Consider the following 22,983-nt stretch of genomic DNA (forward strand, 5'->3'; position numbering starts at 1 on the left):
TTAGAAATGTTTACTTGTACAAACAGGTTGAACAGTTGTATGTTATTTACAGTGGTCGTTGTACACAACAAGGACAGTTAGAAGGCTCCAAGGTTGACTTCCGGAGCTGATTCATTTTTTCATGATGAAATGGACACTAACGCGCCCACTGTAAATGTGTGGTTTCACTAGTATTGCTCTACAAAGCAGCAACCACAATTAGCGGCATTTGTGACGATTTCAGCAGGTGGTACTGTTGAAGAATTAAAAAAAAAAAAAATCTGATACTCTTTTCGGACATTTTCAATAAGTTATATTGTTAATACTGTGTACACCGTACAGTCAGCAGAACCTAACGCGTTCCAATTACGAATCGGTTCTCGCGAGATTGAAACACGCCCTAGTTATTAAATAACCCCGCCCCTTTTGTGACAGGCAGCGCTGTAGTCAATCATCGTTTGGGTTCCAAATCAATGTAAAAAAGTCGCAGTGCTTTAAATACGTAGCTTTTAAGATTTAGGAAACTAACCGGCTTTCTCGATTCACCAGCAGGTGCACATCACCCTTGTATTGCCGCATCCCTAGTTTATGCACCATCTTGGTAGCCCAGTGAGTCGGCGTGAACGTGAAGATGGCCTCCATTACCAGCTCTGAGTGGAGAGTGTTGTGCGAAAAATACCAGCGCTCTGTTACGCTTTCTGAGATCGAGTCCAAGAAAGACCCAGAGAACGATCCCTTCCGCTCCAAGTACAATGCCAGGGAGCTTCTGAAACAGATCAAAAGTTCTCTAGGGCAGTATGCCGGGGAGAATGAGAACGAGCAGGGGGAGAATGGTCAGCAGCAAGCAGAGAAAGAGCTCCAGGTGGAGCAGCAGATCGCCGCAGGAGGGGATTCTCCGGCCGGGTTGAGCGCAGCGCGGCTCGGGGTTATAGAGTACCAGCTCGGGCTGAACCACACAGAAACCGAGGAGCTGTCGGCCGGGGAGGAGCACCTCATGAACTGCATCCGATTGATGGACAAATACGAAGTGACCCAAGAAAATATCTCGCTCTTCATACAATCCAGGGTATTGTCGTCATTAATAACAATAATACAAATAATAACAATTTTAGTTGCATGCTCTGTGTCGTATTAATATTTGCCTGTTGTTAATATTCCCAAACTACCCGATTGTGCTGCGTGTACGCTCTGTTGTAACGTGAGTAACATTAATTTTCTGCAGGTGACGGTTGAATATTCACAAAAAACACTTATTAAAGAACTAATTTGCAGCTGTCAAACCAGAATTACGGTATAATGATCTAAAACGACTTTACTGTATCCCCATCAATGATTTACCAACCCTGTAATTTCGAGCAGAGGGGGGTAGCGTTGAAATGCAACCTACCACCCCTACGTGTTTGGTAAACAGTATGTTGATGTTGTGTTCAGAATCAAATTGGTGTACTTTGGGCTGGAAGAGGTGAAATTGAAACTGCTCAGGGTTTCTTGGAGTCGGCGGAGGCCCTCTATAATCGCTACATGAAGGAGGTGAGTACATGTCAATGACATGTTAATCATTTTTAGGGATTTTTTTCTTAAAGATGTAATCAGCAGTCGCTCAGAATACTTGTGTCTTTACTAGTAAATCTGCATTAACGACCAGTGGCCAGTTTAATTAGTTTTTAATAAATTCAGAGTTTCAATTTGCTGCTGACCTAGCCCTGGCTTTAGACCATTCTTTCATTACATTTCTATTTTATGTACTTGAAGCAAAACAGTAAATATATATATATATATATATATATATATATATATATATATATATATATATATATATATATATATATATATATATCTTATATATATATATCTATCTCTCTGAATATAAATGTCAAACAGAGTTTTTTATTGTATTGAAGTGTGTCTATAAATCCCCACCTGTATTAGTACAGTTAATGAGCCATGGTATTTAAGAGAATTGATCCTTTAACATTTCATTTTAGGATGGAAAACCTCCAATGGATCCCAATGAATATTTTATGGCAGAAGAGGAAAAATTAACTGAACAAGAACGAACTAAACGGTATGAATACATGATAGAAACAGCAATAATATCGATACCGTATGTTATGGAGAGGGTTTTATGGTACCTGGCATGTATAATGTGATTGCAGTTGAGCCACACAGCTGTAACTAGCGCAGGGGTCTCCAACCTTTTTACTACTTCTGATTTTCAAAAACATTTCCAAGCCACTCCTCAAAGAAATCCCAAGGTAAAAATAAAAAAATGTTACTCTTCCCTAGATTTCAGTGTGAGACTTGACAGTGCATGCTGTCTACCAGCCCAGCAAAATCTGGCTTGTAATTAGAAAACGCAAGCCTGATGGAGTCGTTCAGATGCTCGTCACTCAGACGGATTCAAAATTGATTTGATAAAGTCCACGTCAAACGACAGATTCACATGGATATGGTATCTTGCTTTCAACTGAATAACGTTTTAAAGATTAAGAATCTCCATTTCCTGTTCAATACAATCCAGATTAAACAATGACCCCACTTGTTCAGAAATGTCACTTACATCCATAAAGGGATTCGGAGCAAACATTACACAAGGTTCCAGCTGCTGAAAATCATGAAATCTGTCATTAAATTCTTGCCTACATCTGGTCAAGAGGTCTCAGTATTTCCTGGGTCTGGTCAAGAGATCGCAGTATTTACTGAGGTCCACGGCTTCATTTCCCTCAAACATTTCTTGCACAACCAGGAAAGTGCTGGATTTTTTTAACAATGCACCGTCTGTATGCCAACTTTGTTTTTTTTGCTAGAAAGTAAGCAACTTGGAAAGAGGCTTCTGTTATAGCATTTGCTTTTTTTCACTGGTTTGGAAAAAAATGACTGCTGTTTCTGCGAAGTTGGCTTTAGTTCACTTACTTTTTTGACTCGGAGATTGCTTCCTGCAGCATTGCTATTTTTTCCAACTGCAACTCCTGCGCCACACATCAGGCAAATACACTTATAAACAAAAACTCATTTTCCCATTCTTTGTGGAAATAGTAAGTTTTTTTCTGTTTTTGGATGGATCTGCATCCATGATTCACTCTGATCCGATGATTAGTGACAGACTTTTTTTTATTTTTTAACGTAATAAAGACAAAGTGAAAATGAAATAATTTGAAGCTACCCTTTAAAACTATTTAGTTCTGAGATGTTGTAAAGGGTGTGTTCATAGAGCAGATTCATTTTGATCGCTTGGTGCACATCTGAACAAAATCTGACTGCTAGAATGGTATAATTCTCACTTTTATAAATCTAACATGACTGCAAATATGGGATGTTTGTCACAGACTCCACTTCCATGCAATGCCGTCATGACACAATTAAAAAACAAAAAAAAAACAAAAGTGTCAAGCTGATGTCCTTTTCGATGAACTTTACAAGTCTTTATATCCTACAAGGTGACACAGTGAGTACACTGCAGTGTGACACCAGGGGTTCACATCAACACTCTTTTCTAGTTTAAATGGGGCTGTTTTACAGTGTTGAAACCAAAGTTAATGCTAGCAGTATTTGTTTTGTTTTACCAACTAGATTTTATTTACTTTTTTTTTGTATAAGTTTTAAGTTTCAAGTACATTCACAGATCTGTAAACATTTTTAAACTGCTGCTGTTCTCTCTTTCCTTAATAGATTTGAGAAGGCCTACACTTATACTTTGTACTATCTGGCACAAGTCTACAAGAACTTGGAACAGAATGATAAGGCTGGTCTCTATTGCCATACCACTCTTCAGAGGCAGTTGGAGTTCAATAACTTTGCCCCACTGGAGTGGGCTGTCAATGCAGCCACACTTTCACAATACTACATAACGAAGGTAACTCTTGGATATCGTTTTCTCAATAATGTGCTTAATAAATCTGTGTTTGCAGGCTTGGCTTTCAGCCTCGACTGGCTTCTGAACACATTGCATGTAAATACGATTATTTAGCTGGAAATATAGCCAATTCAGTACTCCAATAGATTGTCTGCTAACATGCAAATATAAAGTAACCATTTACCACAGGAATAGCTGCAGCATGTTCATATTTGTCTTTGATACCTGCTATGATGGAACTGCCCTTACATTGTTCGTTCTTGTTTATGTTCCCAATCAAGTCTTGCTACATGGAAGGACGCCACTGTTTGGCCGCTGCAAGTGTTGTTGTCGGTCTAGCTGGAGAGGTCCCTTCTGTGGCAGCTGCGAAAGAGAGTAAGTCAGTGTGCCAAGGAGGAGGGACCCTGCACAGAGGACACGTCCCCCACAGGCTAATGGACCAGTACAGGTGGAAATACACACTTTATATTGTGTGTGTGATTTGGCAAATTACAAGTTTTATGGCCTACAAGATGAGTCAATCAACCTTTCAGAGTGAGTTCTACAGAGACCAGCTGTTAATTTTCAGTTGCCAGTATAAAAGGGGAGGTTGATTACCAGAAAAGAGATTGAGAAATGAACAGAGCTCTTGTAAGATGATTCAGGATTAAAAGGAAAACCTGTCTTTGAAAAGTACAACACACTCTGTTTTGCCTGATTTGCTTTAAGTATTTCTTTTGTTTGTGAAGAATAAAGGTGTACAGACCCATGTACACCTTTATTGAACAGTTTCCTTACCACTTGTCACAGTTTATATGGATGGCTGTCTTTAAAAACAAGCAATCAAATTGTGACTTTGTTTGCTTGCCAGCTGGCTCATGTTTCTTCATCCCCACAAGGGAAGGGAATGTTTTTGTAACCCTGCCTCCTCTGCTGCTGCTTTGTTTCAGGTGAGGCAGAAAGTGAGAAGCGGGAAAAGCTTTGCCAGAGGAAAGCTGAAATTGCAAGGTGCTGGATCAAGTATTGTCTGAATCTTATCAACGATGCCAAAAAGATGCTGGAGGTAAAACTGTCATCTTTTTAACTTTGCTTTCATTCAGAATGTGCCCTGTACCATTAGTCCTACCATTATCCTTGCAATCCACTCTCCTGTGCATACCCATCAGTTAACAGGGCCCAAATAGATCATTTAGTGTGTTTGAATATTTAAGCACCCCTGTGTCCAGTAATTAACTGTTTCAGTGCCACATTCTTTTAATCTCTGTCCATGTTATTGATACAGATCCTTCACATTCAGACAGTATCTTTTCCCACTGTTGTCTGTATTCTATGATCCCCTCAATAAAGTTACTTGGGGGGGGGGGGGGGGGGACCTTTTCTTTGCCACTTTGTTTTGGGTTAAGAGAAATGTTTTGTAATTTGGTTTCTTGGAATTCAAACTTGCCTAGTCATGTGGTTCCCTGTTTCTTTTGAAATGGCACCTTGTTCTTCCCTCTCATTTCTAAATCGTCTGCCTTCAGGATAACATCGGCGAGCTGGATGCAGACCGTCAGGCAGAGATGAAGGTGCGGCGGAGACAGGAGGAAGAGGAGAAAGAGAAGGGCAGGAAGACGGTTGTCCTGTTTGGGTCCAGCGATACGTCCGACTCTATTTTAAGCATGGAGGAAAAAGTGAGCTGCGCCTACCCATTGGATTTCAATGAAGCCCGAGCCATCTTCTTGGTGGGTCAGAATTATGTCAACGAGGCAAAGGAATACTTCCAGATCGATGGGCATGCCACAGACCATATAGAAGTCGTTCAGGATCACAGCGCCTTGTTTAAGGCTCTGGCGTTCTTCGAAGACGACTATGAGAGGTGTTGCAAAATGCACAAACGCCGCATCGACATGCTGGAGCCCATCTGCAAAGACCTGAACCCTCAGTATTACCTCCTGATCTCAAGGCAGCTCCAGTTTGAGGTGGCGGAGACCTATTATGAGATGATGGATCTGAAGATAGCAGTGGCTGACAAGCAGGAAGAGCTGGAGGCTCACACCATCAGGAAGATCAACCACCTTACCACGTCCTCCATCAAGTACTACGAACTGTTCCTTGATTCACTCAAGACCCCCGACAAAAAATTCCCTGACAAGTTGGAGGAGGATGTCCTTCGGCCTGCTATTGTCGCCAAATTCCGTATCGCTCGCCTTTACAGCAGGATTATTACGGCCGACAGCAACAAACAGATAGAGAACATCAGTCAATCCCTGGAGTATTACCGCTTTGTGGTGGATTACTGCACTCGGAATCAAGATGCCAAAAAGGCTGTGGAAACCGAACTGGAGCTGAGCGAAGAGATGGCGAGCCTTCTCCCACTAAGACTGGAGCGCCTTAGAGCAAAACTGACCTCTGTCAACTAATCAGCCACATTGACCTGCAGAAGAACCGTTCAGAATTGCACTGGCAATTCTCTCCTGTCAAATTCGTCAGATGTGATAAATGTTTCTTAGAAGCGAGCAGTTTATTTGCATGGCCACTTTTAAAATTCTATTGGTATTTATTAGTGTAATTCTTCCTGGCCTGTAGTTAAATGTATGTATGTATGTGTATTTCAATTAATGTATCAAGTAAAAAAAAAAAAAGTTATGTTGGAAAGTACTAATAATATGTAGTTGGATGTGTACTCTTGATTTTTCTACTATTTTTATATAGCCTAGAGTCAAACTTGAAACATGTTGTAGCACATGTACAGGATTATGATAAAGTCTGGTCTACTGATCATTAGAGTAAAACTCCAGTGGAGATTATTCATGGTAAAGCTTTTTCTTTTTTTTCTTTTTTTTTTTTTTTTAATAATACTACGAGTCGACTCCATCATTTGGAAACAAAGGACCCAGGGGTCGGAGTTCTTACATGCCAATTTCTTTCCGGTGTTATATCAGAGATGCCGAGTAGTGCTGAAAGCCATTGAACAAAACTGTAACCCCTGTATTATTATTATTACTAGTTTATTTAGCAGACGCCTTTAGCCAAGGCAACTCACAGAGACTAGGGTGTGTGAACTATGCATCAGCTGCAGAGTCGCTTACAACAACGTCTCACCTGAAAGACGGAGCACAAGGAGGTTAAGTGACTTGCTCAAGGTAAGTCAGTGAGTGAGCTGGGATTTGAACCGGCGACCTCCTGGTTACAAGCTCTTTCCTTTAACCACCGGACCACAGCCTCCTATCTGTATGAAAGCCGTGTATTCGATTGCTATTCTGTTAAACATGTTACTAAAACAAAGCCAGCATCCACACCTGTATCTATTTAAGTAAAATAGGGTGTTACGTGGCTTTCCTATTGAACGATGCGCACGCCGCGAGCACTTCCTAACAGTAGCAAGTCAAGCTCAGAGCTGCCTTGCTGGAAGTCCAAAATGGCCGACCTGTATTACCAGTGTAGTGGGCTGCAAATTGATTTTTTCAAATATGGATTTGTAGACCTACTTACCAAACTTAAACTAAAGACATCATTGATGGCAAAAACTGTTAAAATACCTTGAGGTGTAGAGAAAACAAAAGTATTAAACACAGACCATGAGTTATTTAGCAGACTTATGATTTTAGCACTGTCCAGAGTGATTGACCTGAAGGAGGTATTTAAGTATGAGCTCACAAGTGTCCCTGTGTCACAACCTCATTTAGAAGGTACCTGTAAAAAAATGTGAAATCAAAGTGTAGCAGGATAGCTTCTGGAATGAGACTGAGACAAGAAAAGCTGCTTTTAATACACAAGTCCAGGAACAAATAAACAGGCACAAGGGTGAAAATAAAAGGTTTAAATAAAATACAATAAGTGACTGTAGGCTGGGTATTCACTTTCACTACAGTCTCCCAAACACATTATGCACACAGCTCCAAACTCGCCTACACACCAGGCCCCAAACTAAGGATTTTCTCTTCCTTAAAGACCAAGTGGCTGGAGCCTAAATAACCATTAATCATTCAATTAAAGCTCCAGCTACATTCCCACATGTATTATGGCAGGGAGGCTTTTAATCGACACGATCATGAGGACTCAATAAAGGCAGGGGAACAAAATAGAAGGCAAGATTCAGAATACAGCAGTTTAGTAAAAATCCACAGTCTGTGTAGCAACATACCTATGACCCTACACAAATTCTACAACAATCCATGCAACAAGGAGAACTTTGGAACTTTTCTATCAGACCTATGGTGTGATGTAGCAAGTTAAACCCTGCAACCTGGGAAGGAGTTAGTCATTGCAGGTGGTTTTAAAAACAAACTGATGGCAAAGTCTCTGTTAAGAGACAGTGTAAAGAAGTTCCAGCACTTTATTTTACATGAGGCAGCAGATACATGTTTCTTCTTACATGCAGGTCATGCAGCACTCAGCTGTCCACGACTAGTCATGTGGTCACCAGATTCAGATGCAGGAATTCTTTGTGTGCATTTTTCATCACAACTGGCTAGCCAGGAACTTTGGCAAAGGACTGGCATAAAGGACAATCACATGCAAAAACATGTGGTTCAGACCTGCGTGATGTACTCCCTGCACTGTATGCTATCACAGTGTGATTCCACAAGTGCGCTGGCAGGAATTGGGAAAGTAAAGCCACTAAAAACTTTCAAAAAATGTTGCTCATTTTGTTGGATTACAAAGCTTGGGCTTTCAGTGCTGTGCAGAGACTCATAACAACTCTGTATGGTGACGAACCTGATGGTGGTGTGAATCTGTTGTGCTGCAAGAAGTTCTGCAAGAACTAAAATAAAAATGAACTTCTACCCCCAACATAAGACAGTCTACGACAACATGCAATGAGGGCAAACTATCAAACATCTGGCGTAATGCTTTGGTGGCCAAACCTCATATATCATCGGCCACTGGTCATGGCTGGCACAGGGATAATGTCAGTTGCATAATGGTGCCAACGTTAATGACACAGCAAGCATCTCCTGGTACACTTTTACAGTTAGTTTCATGTGGGTGTAGGAAATCTGAGTGCAAAAGTCACTGCAGTTGCACTAGGAACAGGAAAGACTTGCCTGCATGCACTGAATCCTGTGAATGCATGAATGAAGATTGCTGCCAAAATCCTTACAGTTCAGATTATTGTAAATGACTCTGAATCTGATGAAGAACAAGATTCCAACTCTGATCAGTAACTCATGTAAATTCACATCAGCTCAATATATTCATGAAAACTGACAATGGTACCATAAAAACGGACCCCTTTTTAAAAAATATTTTTACTTTTAATAGCTCATTTTCAAAACAGAAAATATAATAAATATTTTTTTAATGCCATTATAGCGTGTTAATTAAAATGTGGTTCCGGGCCGATTCGTCTCCTTCCATGAACTCCTTCTGATTGATATACATGACTACGATACATAGGGAATGCAATAGACTTCATGACAGTTGATTACTGCTTTAAAAGCTTAAAACCTTCATAAGATACACAAGCAAGAATATTTTTAAAAATGTGTAGGCCTATCCATCCCAGTACGATCACTATGCTTATAAAACCGGCACAAATATTTTAATCGGGAAATAAACCAGCCAGATGTCAACTCTAGTAGTATACCGGATTTATACGCATCATACACGAAGAGGTCATACGCAAAAAACACTATCATAATGGACGTTTCCCCTCAACTCAACACCACACGACCACGCGTTCTTACTGGTAAGTTAGTGATTAGCAGATGTGTCAGCCGCACGAAGAGCACAGCGTGTGGTTTTCACTAACTCTACTGTGTGGAATAAATTAATTTCTTTCTAGTATGTGTAAATATCGGGACTTTCTTCCTATGCATCGTGACGCTGGACATTTGCTAGGAAATCGGGACTGTCCCGACCATATAGGGACTGTTTGCATGTATGGTACTGCATCCAATTGCTGGACAAATATGAAGCGACCCAAATATCTCACTCTTCATACAAGCCAGGGTATTGTCATCTCTAATAACAATAATACTGGAGATGTGCGAACCGGTTCCTTTGAAACCGGGTACACGGTTCCTGCTTTAGAACCTTGCGTATGTCCTTCGGCCTGCTATCTTCGCCAAATTCCGTATCGCTTGCCTTTACACACTGCTCTGGCAATTCTCTCCTGTCAAATTGTTCAGATGTGATAAATATTTATTGGAAGCAAGCAGTTTATTTGCATCGCAATTAGTTTATTTTATTGCTATTTATTATTGTAACTTCTTCCTGGCCTGTAGTTAAATGTATATATTAAGTAAAAAAAAAAAAAAAAAAAAAAAGCTATGTTAGAAAGCATTAATAAAATCTATAAATGTATGAATGTGGCTCGCTCAAACGTTAGTTAAGTTTTTTGCAGTTAGGAATCCCTAGTTGCAGCGGACGACTGTGTTAGAACCAAAGAGGTGGCAGTCTTTAACCGTTAATGAGCAACTTTATATTTGTAAAGATTCCCAAGCTGAATGTTATTGAGCCAAGTGCAGGGATGCCACTAAATATATATAGAATAATGATTCTCTCACAAATAAGGGTGAGCATTTTGTATTTTAATACTTGACCAATAGGTGGCACCAAATTATAGACTAAACAAAAACGATTTTAAAGCAGAGAAATACATTACAGGAATAGCTTTACACATTGCTGCTAGAAATCAAGCATACAGTATACTCAAACAGTTCTTTCTTGATCAGATTAGATTGAAGTTAAAGTTTTCAAATATTTTGAACTTTAAGAAAGCACAGACTAGTTGCACTTGTATTTCAAAAGACATATTATGTGGGGGCGGGGGAACTAAGTTTTTATTGGTGTCGTTAATAGGTCTGTTTGCTGTAAGCGTGTGATGGGGTTTTAAAAACACTTTTCAAATCCAGTATCACTCCTGGATGAATTTTTAAGGGCCACATTCAGTAATGAAGAGCATCCAAGAATTCAGATGTATTCAGAGAAAAATATGTACATGTAACACACGGCCAAAACATTTCAATGCATGGCTTATATATCAGGTAACCTCAGTTTAAAGAACTACAAAGAACTCCATGTTAACAATGGGTTTTTGCCTTGCTTGTTATTACTTGAATGACTAACAGTTCTAGAAGTTCACCTTTATCCTGGAATATTGTTTTATAAGTAAATAACTACCTGTTTTTCTATCTATGGAAACATCTCATGCATGAATAAGTGGAGAAAAATAGATGATAGGTCCACAACCAAAGTCTGTACTTTTCTACTGCTCACATTTAAAATATTAAAGCATTTAATTGTGGAATTGTTGTCATGAAACTGGATATAAACATTATTTAGTGTACGCTCTTGAGAGTATCAGATTCTCAGGGAATTTTTCCATATATCTGGATCATTTCTTATCAAATTACAAAGAAACTTGTTAGGTCTTTTTCTATAATAATCTGTAATGGTGATCAACTTTTTCATCATATCTCTAATTTTGAATGTACAGCCATATGCTTGCATATCTTTTGTTAAATCATAATTTGGTTTGTATGCATTTTTAAAGTCTGACGTCCAAGATGTATTTTGACTTTAAGATTAGATCTTGGTGCTTGTGATATTGTAAATAAGAGAGTTCTCACACCAGCTAGTTTAGTCTTAACTCATTTATGTAACCGGAAAAATTGAACCGCAGCTTAAACATAGAAATGCCACACTTGCACATTGTATACTAGGTAGGGTATAACGATTCACTGGGCATGCATCATGATACTTTCTTTAAATGCTATATCTCATCGTAATGGAGGTATGCATCATTTGAGTCATGATAAAAGACCTAAAGCACAACATAGCTCATTGTAGTTCACCAAATAGTTCTTGAATGTTGGTATGAATACATACTGTACTGTCCCCTATCCCATTTAATTTTTGTGTCAACAAAATAGTTAATCATTAAATGACCAACTCATATTATTATGCATCATACCAGTAGCTCATCAGGACCAACACATGTATCATGATACACATGTATCATGATACATATTGTATCGCGACCTGTATATCATGATACAAAATGAAACATGCAATTAGTGTATTATTACACTGCTAATAGCAGGGCAGCAAATTATGAACCCATGGGTTCTTAGTGGCTGATCAAGCAAAGGCACCATTGCGTGGAGAACAGTCAAACGATCAGGTGCTTACTGGTTTGAAACCTGGTTCTGCTGAGTTGCTGATCTTGGCTGGGGGCCTATAGGGATGCATTGGCTTTTTGAATACCTTGTAGCACATTAGCGGCCCCTACCTTGTGTCAAGGCAGAGAGATCACGGGCTGGATCCTTGCTTCCAGGGTTCAGTACCTTGATCACAGCTGTTACGTAGGTCCGGCAGTAAAGATTGGCTTGACAGTGTAAAAAAAAAAAAATTATAGTATACAGATCGTTAAGTGGGTTAAAGCAATGAGGTAATTTGGGTAAAAAAAAAGGATTATCAACCATAGCAGTCCAATAAGTAGTCTTTCTAAAAGGACACTCGACAACACAGGTGTAAAGTAAGCAGAGGCAGAAACTGGAACGCAGAAACTGGAATGGAAAATACATGTTTGAAGATAACCACCAATGGTCATTTGTTGAGTGACCTTGACTTTGACCTCTTGCATTTTTTACTTGATCAAAATTATTTTTCAAAAATGGCTGAACAAACATTCATAAAAAAAAAAAAAAAATATATATATATATATATATATATATAGTATAGTATAGATTATAGCTTGGAGATTATTTAATTAACTGGTGGCCATCTCTGTCTTTTTATTTGACAGGTTCTTCATTTTGTACCCTATATATTGTGGACGTGGTAACTGGTCTACTTTTTTTACTAAATTGGTTTCTCTAATTAGTATTTACAACTGTGTGGGTAATTTTGTTTGAATCTACATAATCAAAATGGCACTGCTTTTGTACTGGTCACAACTCCTAGATCAGCAGTTAGCTGGTTGGGTATGTGTGGCAAAGTGGCTGCTGAGTAGAAAAGGTGCAGAGGTGATGCAGTGCAGAAACAATCACAAATGGAAACTAATCCGATTTGGAAAAGGGATCTTTATTTTATAAAAATCCCGGTCTGGCGACCAAACAATAACCAAACAATAATACACACCAATGTGTAAAGCTCAGCAGGAAAATTATAATAATGATTTGTAAACAAAACCAATAATAACACATTATCAGCTCCCACAATAATACTAACACAATCACCAGTCCCGGTGCGTGCAGTAGTGCTCGAGGTGGGTGACAACAAACAAACAATGTGGTGTTGTTGTTCTGGGTAGTGCTGGCCCAAGGCGCAGCTCCGGAGATGTGTTAGCCGTCTAGTGAATTAACAAAACAAAAGACAATTACTAACAGTGCTACAAACAAACAAAACACCCACAAATACTTTTTCACAGTTCAAATGGGGAATCTCCCCCGGTCTTTCTAGTTCCGTATGCGCTCTGAAACCAAGCGAAGGAAAATATTTACAATTCTCCGGCCCCTTTATGCCATTACGCATGACCCCTTGGTAAACAATTGCAGCTGTCTTTACTGTCTGCAGCTGCTACATCGTTTACCTTCCGGGTCAATACGTTCCTGCAACATAGTCTTGCCTTCTTCCAGATTGACCGACTTCCGGTCCCAGGAAAAGAACTGTCAGGCCAACCCATCCAAAGCCTTTCCCTTTTGCTGCTTAGCGCCCTCACAGGTCGGAAGGGAGATTTACAACCAAAACTCATCATATTTCTATTACAGTAAGCTATTGGACAGCATTTAGTTTTAAGGTGTCATTGCCCTAAATATTTTTAACCAACGGTTGATAATTGCCCAACTAGGTCTGGTGGAAAATGTGAGAGAGAGATTGCAAAAAGCTTTTTCATCATGCTTTCTCTTTCTTGTGGTCAGGCCATGAGAATGATTAAAAATCACTAGGAGAACTCAGTAATGAGAAGTAGCTATTAGTCTCTGAACTTCCCAAATTTTACTTCAGGTTCCATTAACCAGCTTACGACCACTTTATTCAACAATCCATTTAAAAAATATAATTTTTTAGCAGATCTCATTATGGAATCTACTTTGCATTCCTTGAAATCCAACGACGGAATGAATGACCAGACAGCGTATCCCCTTTCATACCATTTAACAACAACTGGAATGCAGCTTTACAGTCGTATTACCAATAATTAGGAAGTGCTTGATGTAACTGTAGGAAATGGAAATCACATTAACCATCACATGGATTGAAAACTGAATGATTGAAAACAGCACACCCTATGGGCCTCAGGGGAAGCAACTGCCTTTCAAATGATAGTGCTCCGTGCTTAATACTTTTTCATCAAATTAGATGTTTAGTCCCCAAGTAACTAGACTAGAGCTTCTGCTCTTAAGTGTTCTGGCCTGCAGTGCGGTTCCTCTGAGTCTGAATTAATCTGCCACTCATCCAGCCATACGCTCATGTGCTATTCTGTCAATGGGAAGGTTATATCATAAATGGACAGGAATACAAGTGAAAGTCAGTATTAGTGAGATAGAATAATACAGTAGAATAAGCATGTTTGCAGAGCCTATTGTATAATTAATCTAGGTCCTGCAGGTACATTTTTGGAGGGTTACGTTTTACAATTGACCATCTCTTCTCATATGGTATAAGAGCCTGTCTTGTGGCCAATCACAGTCCTGGAGGGCCATTCCACTTCAAGTTCAACAGGTAAAATGAGATCATTAACAACTTTAGGGTCTGTATGGAAGTTTAATTTAGAGCAAGGTTGGAAGAGACCATGAGTGGAATGGCCCTCCAGGACCAGGATTAGCTGTCCCTGGTCTAGTGACCCCTATTGGTCAGGCACTGACCAGACAGACTGGGCCTTGCCTCCAGGATTCATAAACCTGTTACCTTCCCTAGCTTCGGTTCAGTGGGTGAAAATAGATAGACATTTGGCTTGACACTGGAGTGGGAGTCGCCTTCTGATCTTCAGTACTGAATTAGGCATTTCAAATAGGATAGAGAAACAAAAAATGACACTGAATGCATGCTGCTAAGTCCCTGCACAATGCAAAATATAATGTAGAATTTCCATCACACTTTGAAATATAGACTTAAACTGGTTCTATAGGTTTGGAAAGACAGTTTAGACAAGAGTGTTTAGATAAGAGTGTTTTGTATAGCAGGAAAGTGGACAACACTTGGTAAGGTACTTCAGTATATTTAAACGGAAGGATCTATCTGTTAAGTGATAAGCTACATTACAAACCAGATGCAATTTTTCAGAAACATGAGGAAACATAAACAGAGCAGCAACAGGAACTGTTTTTAAACCACAAAACCCAGGCTTGAGTAAAATCATCAGCAATGATGAACAGATAGTAGCCTGTTTGATTACTGTTGACTGCTCTTACCTCTGAGATGTGTTTGTACATGTGTTTATGTGTGTGTGCATGGTTGCAGTGTATGAAATTATACATTGTATCACCTTAATTTTTCTAGAAATGTTTACTTATTTGTGTTTTAATAAATTAAGCACATATTTTTATCAGTGATATTGATGAATGTGTACAGAACACAAAGCACCAGGATCCTATAAACCACCTTTTGTTAATTGTAGCTAATTCTGCTGCTTAATCACTCACTCAAATGGCTGCTTATTCATAATGTACTGTACAATACAAACCCAGCTAATTTCCCCCCATAGAACCTGTGTTAAAGCCAGGTTGTGTAGTTAAGTACAATAAAAGAAAAGCTGTAGACAGTCATACATCAGATGATTATTTTTTTATGAAAGTAATACTATCAATTGACATACATAGTCAGATTTTCAAACCGGCAACATAAACGTTTTATTGAGTTCCCCCAAAGTGAGAGAGATGCCCGTATACAAGCAGAGACTGCAGGCCTAGTTACACTGTCTTGCTGACACATTGGGATATGTTTTATAAGTGTTACTCCAGTCTGTATCTAACTTCTGTTTTTGGGAAAGGTGAGAAATACATTTTGATCTTGCAAAATGAGAAACAACCCATTTTAGAGCGATTAAGAAACCCAGGGTGATATTAGAATTTGTTTCTAGTTCTGGAATGTGACTACCACCAATTCGAGCATACATGGATGACATGACAACCATGACTACAACAGTAGCCTGCACTAATCGGTTATTGGGCAAATTAACCAATAACATCGAATGGACACAAATGCAATTCAAGCCCACTAAATCAAGGAGCATCTCTATAATTAAAGGTAAAGTAGTAGATAAAAGGTTCTACATTAATTGTGAGGCAATACCAACAGTGTCTGAGAAGCCAGTGAAAAGTCTTGGGAGATGGTACCATGGAGATCTAAAGGACACGGTTCATGTGGGAGAAGTTAGACAACAAGTAGCGGAAGGGTTGAAGAGCATAGACAGCAGCGCTTTACCGGGCAAACTGAAACTCTGGTGCTTTCAGTTTGGTCTACTGCCGAGTTTGCTGTGGCCACTGACTGTGTACGAGGTTTCTTTGACAACAGTAGAGAAGCTGGAAGCTTTAATCAGTTCATACATCAGGAAATGGGAGTTCCACGCTGCCTCAGCAGAGTGGGACTTTATGGTAAAGGAATACTGCAGCTACCAGTCTCCGCCCTAACCGAGGAGTTTAAGTGCGCCAAGGTCCGACTGGAAATGACATTGGTAGATTCACGCGACAAATGCTTAAGGGAGGCAGCACCTGTGTTGAAAACTGGAAGAAAGTGGGCGGCAAAGAAAGCTGTGGAAGATGCAAAGGCTGCCCTTAGAATCGGTGATATTATGGGGCAAGTTCAGCATGGAAGAGGGGGTTTTGGTCTCAATTCAGCTCCTCCTACATGGCACAAGGCAACCCCAGCTCAACAGAGGAAGCTGGTAGTCAACGAGGTGCAAAAGCAGGAGGAGAGGATGAGGTGTGTAGAAGCCATTTCCCAGGACAAGCAGGGAGAATGGATGAGATGGGAAACAACACAAGATTGGCTGGCAAGACCTATGGACAATGGAACAGAGCAGGATCAGTTTCCTCCTCAGATCAACATATGATGCTTTCCCATCACCACAGAACCAAAACCTCTGGGTGGGTGAGGATCCCTCAGTCCTTTGTGTTCATCACCTGCAAGATTAAGGGACACTTTGACAGGATGTGAGGTGGGTTTTAGCCAAGGACAGTTTACTTGGCGCCATGATCAGGTGCTGCGATGTTTGGCCTTAGCATTGGAAGACAAGCGTAACGTGACCAATAAGTTGCTACCAGTTCCATCAAAGCATTACAAACAAAAGACAATATTTCTCCGTCCAGGAGAGCAACCACCAAGCTTAAAATGAAATGGCCAATAAAAATCTACTTTATCTTAAAAAAGAGATACATCTCTTTATTTCTTTTGTTAATATTGTAGCATGCACAGGGGAAGGCAGCAGCAGGGCTGGTAGGTGACGTAATCACACACGAAGAAATGAGCTCGATATACGCTCCTTGCAAAGGAGCCGGCTCTTTTGTACAGTGGTATTGGTGCTATGCTTTAGTGCGAGAGGTCCTGGGTTCGCGCCCACCCTCCGCCTGTGTGTGCATTGCCTCGCCCTGTGAGATGTGCCTGCCTGCGTTAGCCAAGATCGCTACAATATGTTTGATACTTTATATAAAACAACTCAACAATGGCTATTGGCTTCCTGTTCAGAACTACATTTCTCTGTATCCTAATGATAAAACAAAACACTCATGTAGTCATCATTGCAGTCTGAGAGATAGTAAGACACTAGCAAATGTCATATACATATAGTATATGACATTTAAAAATGTTGGCAGTATACTGTCGATCATTTGAAGTTCCACAGGCTATTTTAAACTATAAATTATTTTAAGTAACTACACAATTTTTCAAAACGAAGCTCAGTGCACAAGAATATGGTATATAATTGTGAATATTTTTATTCAAACTTACTGTTTGCAAGCAATTATGTTTGAGATACTGTACTAATAAGTACATTTAGATATATGATTATATGTACCTATTCAATACCCATCAATGCTGGCCCAATTCCTGGTAGCTGATTGATCCCAAAATGTTATCAAGCCAGGACTTATGGTTGGTTACACAGAACCTAATTAATACTAAAGTTGGATTACTTTACCTAACATTATATAGTCCAATTAGTGCTAATCTAGGTCTGTGAAATCACCCACTAAAGTATGCAAATGATTCAGCAGTCTCTTAATCTCTTCCAAACTTTTGAGAGCTGGTGTACATAGAATGTAAGTGTGACACTTGTATGTTAATAACTTCTGCTAAAGAATGTCTTTATCGGTACTCCAGATACATGTAAAATTAAGTGTGTCAAATGCATGGTGCTTAAAGGTGCCTTTTCTATGCCTGTCGCTGGGGATATGCCCTACTTTCAAAACAGTTTACATATGTGTTCAACTCTTTCTCTGTCCGTGGAAACATATGTAGTATGTACCAATGTGTGTGAATTGAAGGGTTGCAGTTAGACGCAATTAAGAAACCGATACAATAATTCAAATAAGTGCCAACTTTTAGCTCAAAATGCACAGTGAACTTTTGTGAAGCCCTGTCTGGTCTGTGTAATTATATTTTTGCTTCTGTGGCAAGATGGTGTTAAGAAGGGAGGAAGCACAGCAGGTTTGGCGATTTTTTTGATTAAAGAAAAATGTATTTGATTTAAATCAGATTTTTTTATTTAAATCGAATTTTTAAAATAAAAATGTATTTATTTTTTTAATTATGGATTTTATTTTTGTAGTACAGTAGTTGTAGCTCTACAGTACCACCAAACTGTACATTTAAGGATATTTATCATTGTGGCATCCTCTAAATGTGAACTACAATATGTTAACTTAGCATATGAGAATTTAGCGATGGAGTACACCAGAGAAAAATACCCTTCACTCATCCCAGTCATTGTTTTCTTTTACTTTTCTTTCTTTGATTTCCTCTTTCTGTGTCAGTCCAAACACACACAGTTGTTACTTAGGACTACTTTGCGTTATATAGTGTATTCAATTGTTAAAGTTCCTGATTGCACCACTAAATAAACCTGGTTTCAGCGGGTCTTAACACATCGTTCAATTGTCTATTTGGGACCCCATCAGAATCGCTTTGGCAAATATGTTAATGATGGGGCAGGCACTCTATAATGGGTAAAGACATGTCTTCAGAATACCATTAAAGTGCACTATTTTTTTTTACATCTTCGCTTCATTTATGAGCCAGAGATTCAGGGACAAGCGCCGTTCACGCTTGCACTCGCATCAGAATACAACCCTAAGAGTTTTAGTTCATAGACAGTAAGAGTTTTTGGTTTCTTTTTAATCACTCAATCATTCATCCTTGACCAGGACACACTTGAGTGACTATGACTGACGCATATGCACTTAATCACCTAATTATTGAAACAGTTGATTGGACACTGGATATGGAGTGATTTCAGCTGTTGAATTGCAAGCTTGAATAAAAGCAATAAAGAAAATCACAGAAAATAAAACAATATGCCACGTCTGTCAAGAGAGCAGTGCCTTCGTGCAATCGGCATGTTGGAGGCTGGACTAGGGCAGTGTACTGTGGCTCGATGTCTTGGGTGCTCACAGCCAGCAATTTCGAACCTGGCGAGACAGTATAATCAGAGACACTCTGTCAATGACAGGCCACGAACTGGGAGACCAAGAGACGAACTGGGAGCCCAAGATCGACAAATCATTTTGCAGCATCTTCTTGATGTCAGTTGTTAATCAGCACTATAAAAAGTCACTGCACCTGCTCTAAAACAGACTTTGTCATTTTTTGATCACATCTAGTGAATTTTATCAAAATATAAGTGATAAGTTTCTTTTGATGCTCAAATATAAGTGATAAGTTTCTTTTGATGCTCAGAATATGTAAAATAGGCAGTAAATGAAAAAATATTGATATCAATGATTTTTTTTTTTTTTTAAATCAAGTGATTTAAATCGACTTGATTTAAATCAGCCAACCCTGAAGAACAGTGCTGAAACTACAATTACGCTGTGTAATCAAAGTGGATAGCAAACAAAGTCTGTCTTTGTAAGTACCATTTTGTAGGGAGCAGTCACCCGAGGATAAGTGAGAAAATTAAAATCCAGGAAATACCACAGATGTGATTTGAAAGGTGTGAAAAACCTGGTTGTGGTTTTATCTCATCCCAGTGGTTTATTTCTGTAGCTAATGCAGTTTCTGTCAGTGGATTATGCACCCAATGACCAAAACAAGAAATATGATCTTATGTTATTAGGTCGTTTGTAGGTAAGTTAATCTTGTAACCAAATATATTTTTAGCCTTTGTTAATTAGTTTTACCATCATGCTATTTGCACATACTGTACAAGAGCATCCTAGCAATCACATATTAATCACACATCATCTGGAAGATTAAAAATATTTATATGTAGCCAAATGTAATACAAAACATCTCTAGGAGGTTAGGAGTGTATTGTGCAAACTCAAGGCAGGTATTATGGTCACCATGTGGATTGTGATGGAAGACATGATCAATGCATAAATGTCTCTGTTTTTCTAATGAAGACCCTGAAGAGCTTCCTTTGTATAAAACTCTTGACAGGGTATGATAACTGAGAGGTAAGAAAAAGGGATTTTCAAGCCTGATGTGTAATTACACAAAGAAAAGATAAGTCCTTGAAATAAAATGGCTGAATACAATGTATTCGCACAATGTATTCGAACAATAATACACATCACAGTATTGGCCAAATTTGTCTCCCTTTACTTGTGTACTCTGAACTGCAGTTCCATTTCCTGTGGAGAGATGAGAACACTGATAGCTACCACATCCTGTTCCTAATTATGGCACCCTTTCAATTGTAAACTACAGAAAAATGCACAGCGTTGAAAACAAACCTTCTCTAGGGTATAGTCTCTATTAGCTGCATTGAAATGTAGTTAAACTTAATGTTAGACTTTGTGAGTAAGACTGCAGCCCCCTCCTCCTACTCAATGGAAACAAATGTAGTTGTGGGGGACTGATGATGTCATTAACACCAGGGCATAGTTTGTTCCTTTCAATGTGCTTTTTTCATTCTGTTTAATAAAATAGGCAGAAAATTAGGTCAATTTAATTTCCATATAAAAAATCACTAAAGTATCCAGTAATGAAGGGATAATGGCATTGCCATCATGTGGCTCGTTTAACTCCAGGAACTGATTGATCTCCCCCTTCACAAAGTTCTGAGATCAATCAGTTACTAGGAACCAGACGAGCTCAGATGGGCAGAATGGTCACAGCAATGCTATTATCAGTACTACAGCTTTACAAATTTATTTATTTATGTATTTCTACTGAAAGAGCAGGGCTCAAGCGTCCCTGTGAAGTGGTTTTAGAGCAGGTGCCATTAATTAGTGTCATCTTTTCCATCTTTGAGTAATAACAGAATGGCTGATCTGCATAGAAAACAACAGGAGAGTGGTGTCTGGTTCTTGTATAATATACGATCACATGTACTGCAGTATAACGTAGGAAACGACAGTGTTTTTGGGTGACACTATAGTGTTTGTTTTTTTTTATATATAGGTTACACCACCCAAAGATACCTTTAAATTGAGAATAATTATGTAGTTTACATTAGGTAAAGTAGACGATAGTCCAATATTAGTGCTAATCTGGGTCTGTAAAGGTAAGGTAAGGTATTCCAGGATTAATGCTTGGATCCTGCAATCACCCATATAAATATTTACCACCATAAATTTGCACAGTCATTTTGCAGTTTTCCAATAGTTATGCTATGCATTCAGTATAGTTTACCACAGTTTGAATATGCTTTTTCAGTCACTCATATCGCAAAACTGTTTGAGATACAGACTTCATATACTTTTTCATGGCTGTTTTTGCAAAATATAACTGTAGTCTTCAGTTTGGCATATGGCCAATATGGCTGCCATAGTGTGGTCATGAGAATTTTAGATTGTGGATTTTAAAGGCCAAGCACTCACAAACACTGGCTCTCTGTCCGGTTCACAAACAGTATCCTGATTCACTTGCTCGAGTGGTTATTGTACAAGAGAAATAATCCCTTTTTAGGTAGTAGGTTTTCAAAGCTGCTTCCTCAGCACTGTTAAAACCTCAGTTCTCATTTGAGGTCTTGACTTCACATTTACAGGGTTATATATGAACACTGCAGTTGCTTTGACATTGGCACAATGGCACAATTAGAGATACTGCCTTCGTATATATATATATATATATATATATATATATATATATATATATATATATATATATATATATATATATATATACACACACACCAGAAGCTCTCATTTTTAATTTACAGCAATGGAGGGGGTATATGTTACTGACATACTATACTTGTTTGAATATGCCATGAACACTTGTGTTTCAATAAAAGTATACAGGGATAAAATATGACTTTCAGATAAAGGGCATGATTTTTTTTAGAATCTTGCCATTCAACCTGACAGAAGCAGCCATCAGAGGTAAACCAAGGTGATGTGACCCAACGGCCCCCTGAAAAGAGAGATACAGCAGCAAAGAGGCCTGAGGATGAAAAGACAGAGAGAGAATTTGAATGACAGAGAGAAGTACAGCCAAACTTTTAAGACAAAGAAGCAATGGTTGTGGGAAACCTCTATAAAAACACATGAAAGAATGAATGTTGTAAGATGAACATGTATCAGTGCTCATCTGGTTCCAAGTAGCTGGTTGATCTTAAAACTTAGTTGGGTCTTAGAGGATCCCAGTGATTCAGCATCAACAACATGGCTAGGTAACTTATTCCATACTAACTGCTCTCTGTGTGAAGAAGTGTCTCTTGTCATAGTGTCCACTAAGTTTCCAACAGTGTCCTCTGGTCCTAGTTATGGGCTGTGCTTAAAGTATTACATTCCCAATATGCTTAAAACTTTTAAGATGGATATGTGGAACCACCTAATATGACATGAATTCTGAACATTTCCTTCCACACTTTTTTAGCATGTCCTGATCTTCCCTTTTCAAGGTCAGTCATCTGCAGTATCTGTCTGTACCGTTCTGCAGTTTGTTTAGACTTTAAAATACGTCTTCTTTTCCAGTCCTTTGTAACCTCACCCATCAGTCGTCTATTTTTGGATATTCACAGACCAAAGTGTGTGCGAGAAGACTTGTTTCACACGATTGCCTCAAATCTATAAACTATCACTGTTTCTTTTTAGAGAAGTTATTTTTTCAACTCAGAAGGGCTCTTGCTAACAGTG

General features: G+C 39.0%; 1 protein-coding gene across 1 annotated transcript; it reads left to right on the forward strand.

Annotated features, from left to right (window-relative positions):
- Positions 1-379: 379 nt before the first annotated feature.
- Positions 380-6,622, forward strand: kifbp (kinesin family binding protein). Its single transcript, XM_034030089.3, has 7 exons — positions 380-1,045; positions 1,411-1,509; positions 1,965-2,044; positions 3,649-3,832; positions 4,114-4,207; positions 4,762-4,874; positions 5,332-6,622. Exons 1-7 carry the CDS (start codon positions 611-613, stop codon positions 6,208-6,210), a joined length of 1,884 nt encoding a protein of 627 aa, XP_033885980.1. The 5' UTR covers positions 380-610; the 3' UTR covers positions 6,211-6,622.
- The last annotated feature ends 16,361 nt before the right edge of the window (positions 6,623-22,983 follow it).

Source organism: Acipenser ruthenus, chromosome 13, assembly GCF_902713425.1.
Source record: "Acipenser ruthenus chromosome 13, fAciRut3.2 maternal haplotype, whole genome shotgun sequence".
NCBI lineage: Eukaryota > Metazoa > Chordata > Actinopteri > Acipenseriformes > Acipenseridae > Acipenser > Acipenser ruthenus.

Coding starts and splice junctions, on each gene's coding strand:
- kifbp (XM_034030089.3), top strand. CDS start 611: ATGGCCTCCATTACCAGCTCTGAGTGGAGAGTGTTGTGCGAAAAATAC. Junction 1,046..1,410: donor CGCTCTTCATACAATCCAGG/GTATTGTCGTCA, acceptor TGTTGTGTTCAG/AATCAAATTGGTGTACTTTG. Junction 3,833..4,113: donor CACAATACTACATAACGAAG/GTAACTCTTGGA, acceptor TTCCCAATCAAG/TCTTGCTACATGGAAGGACG.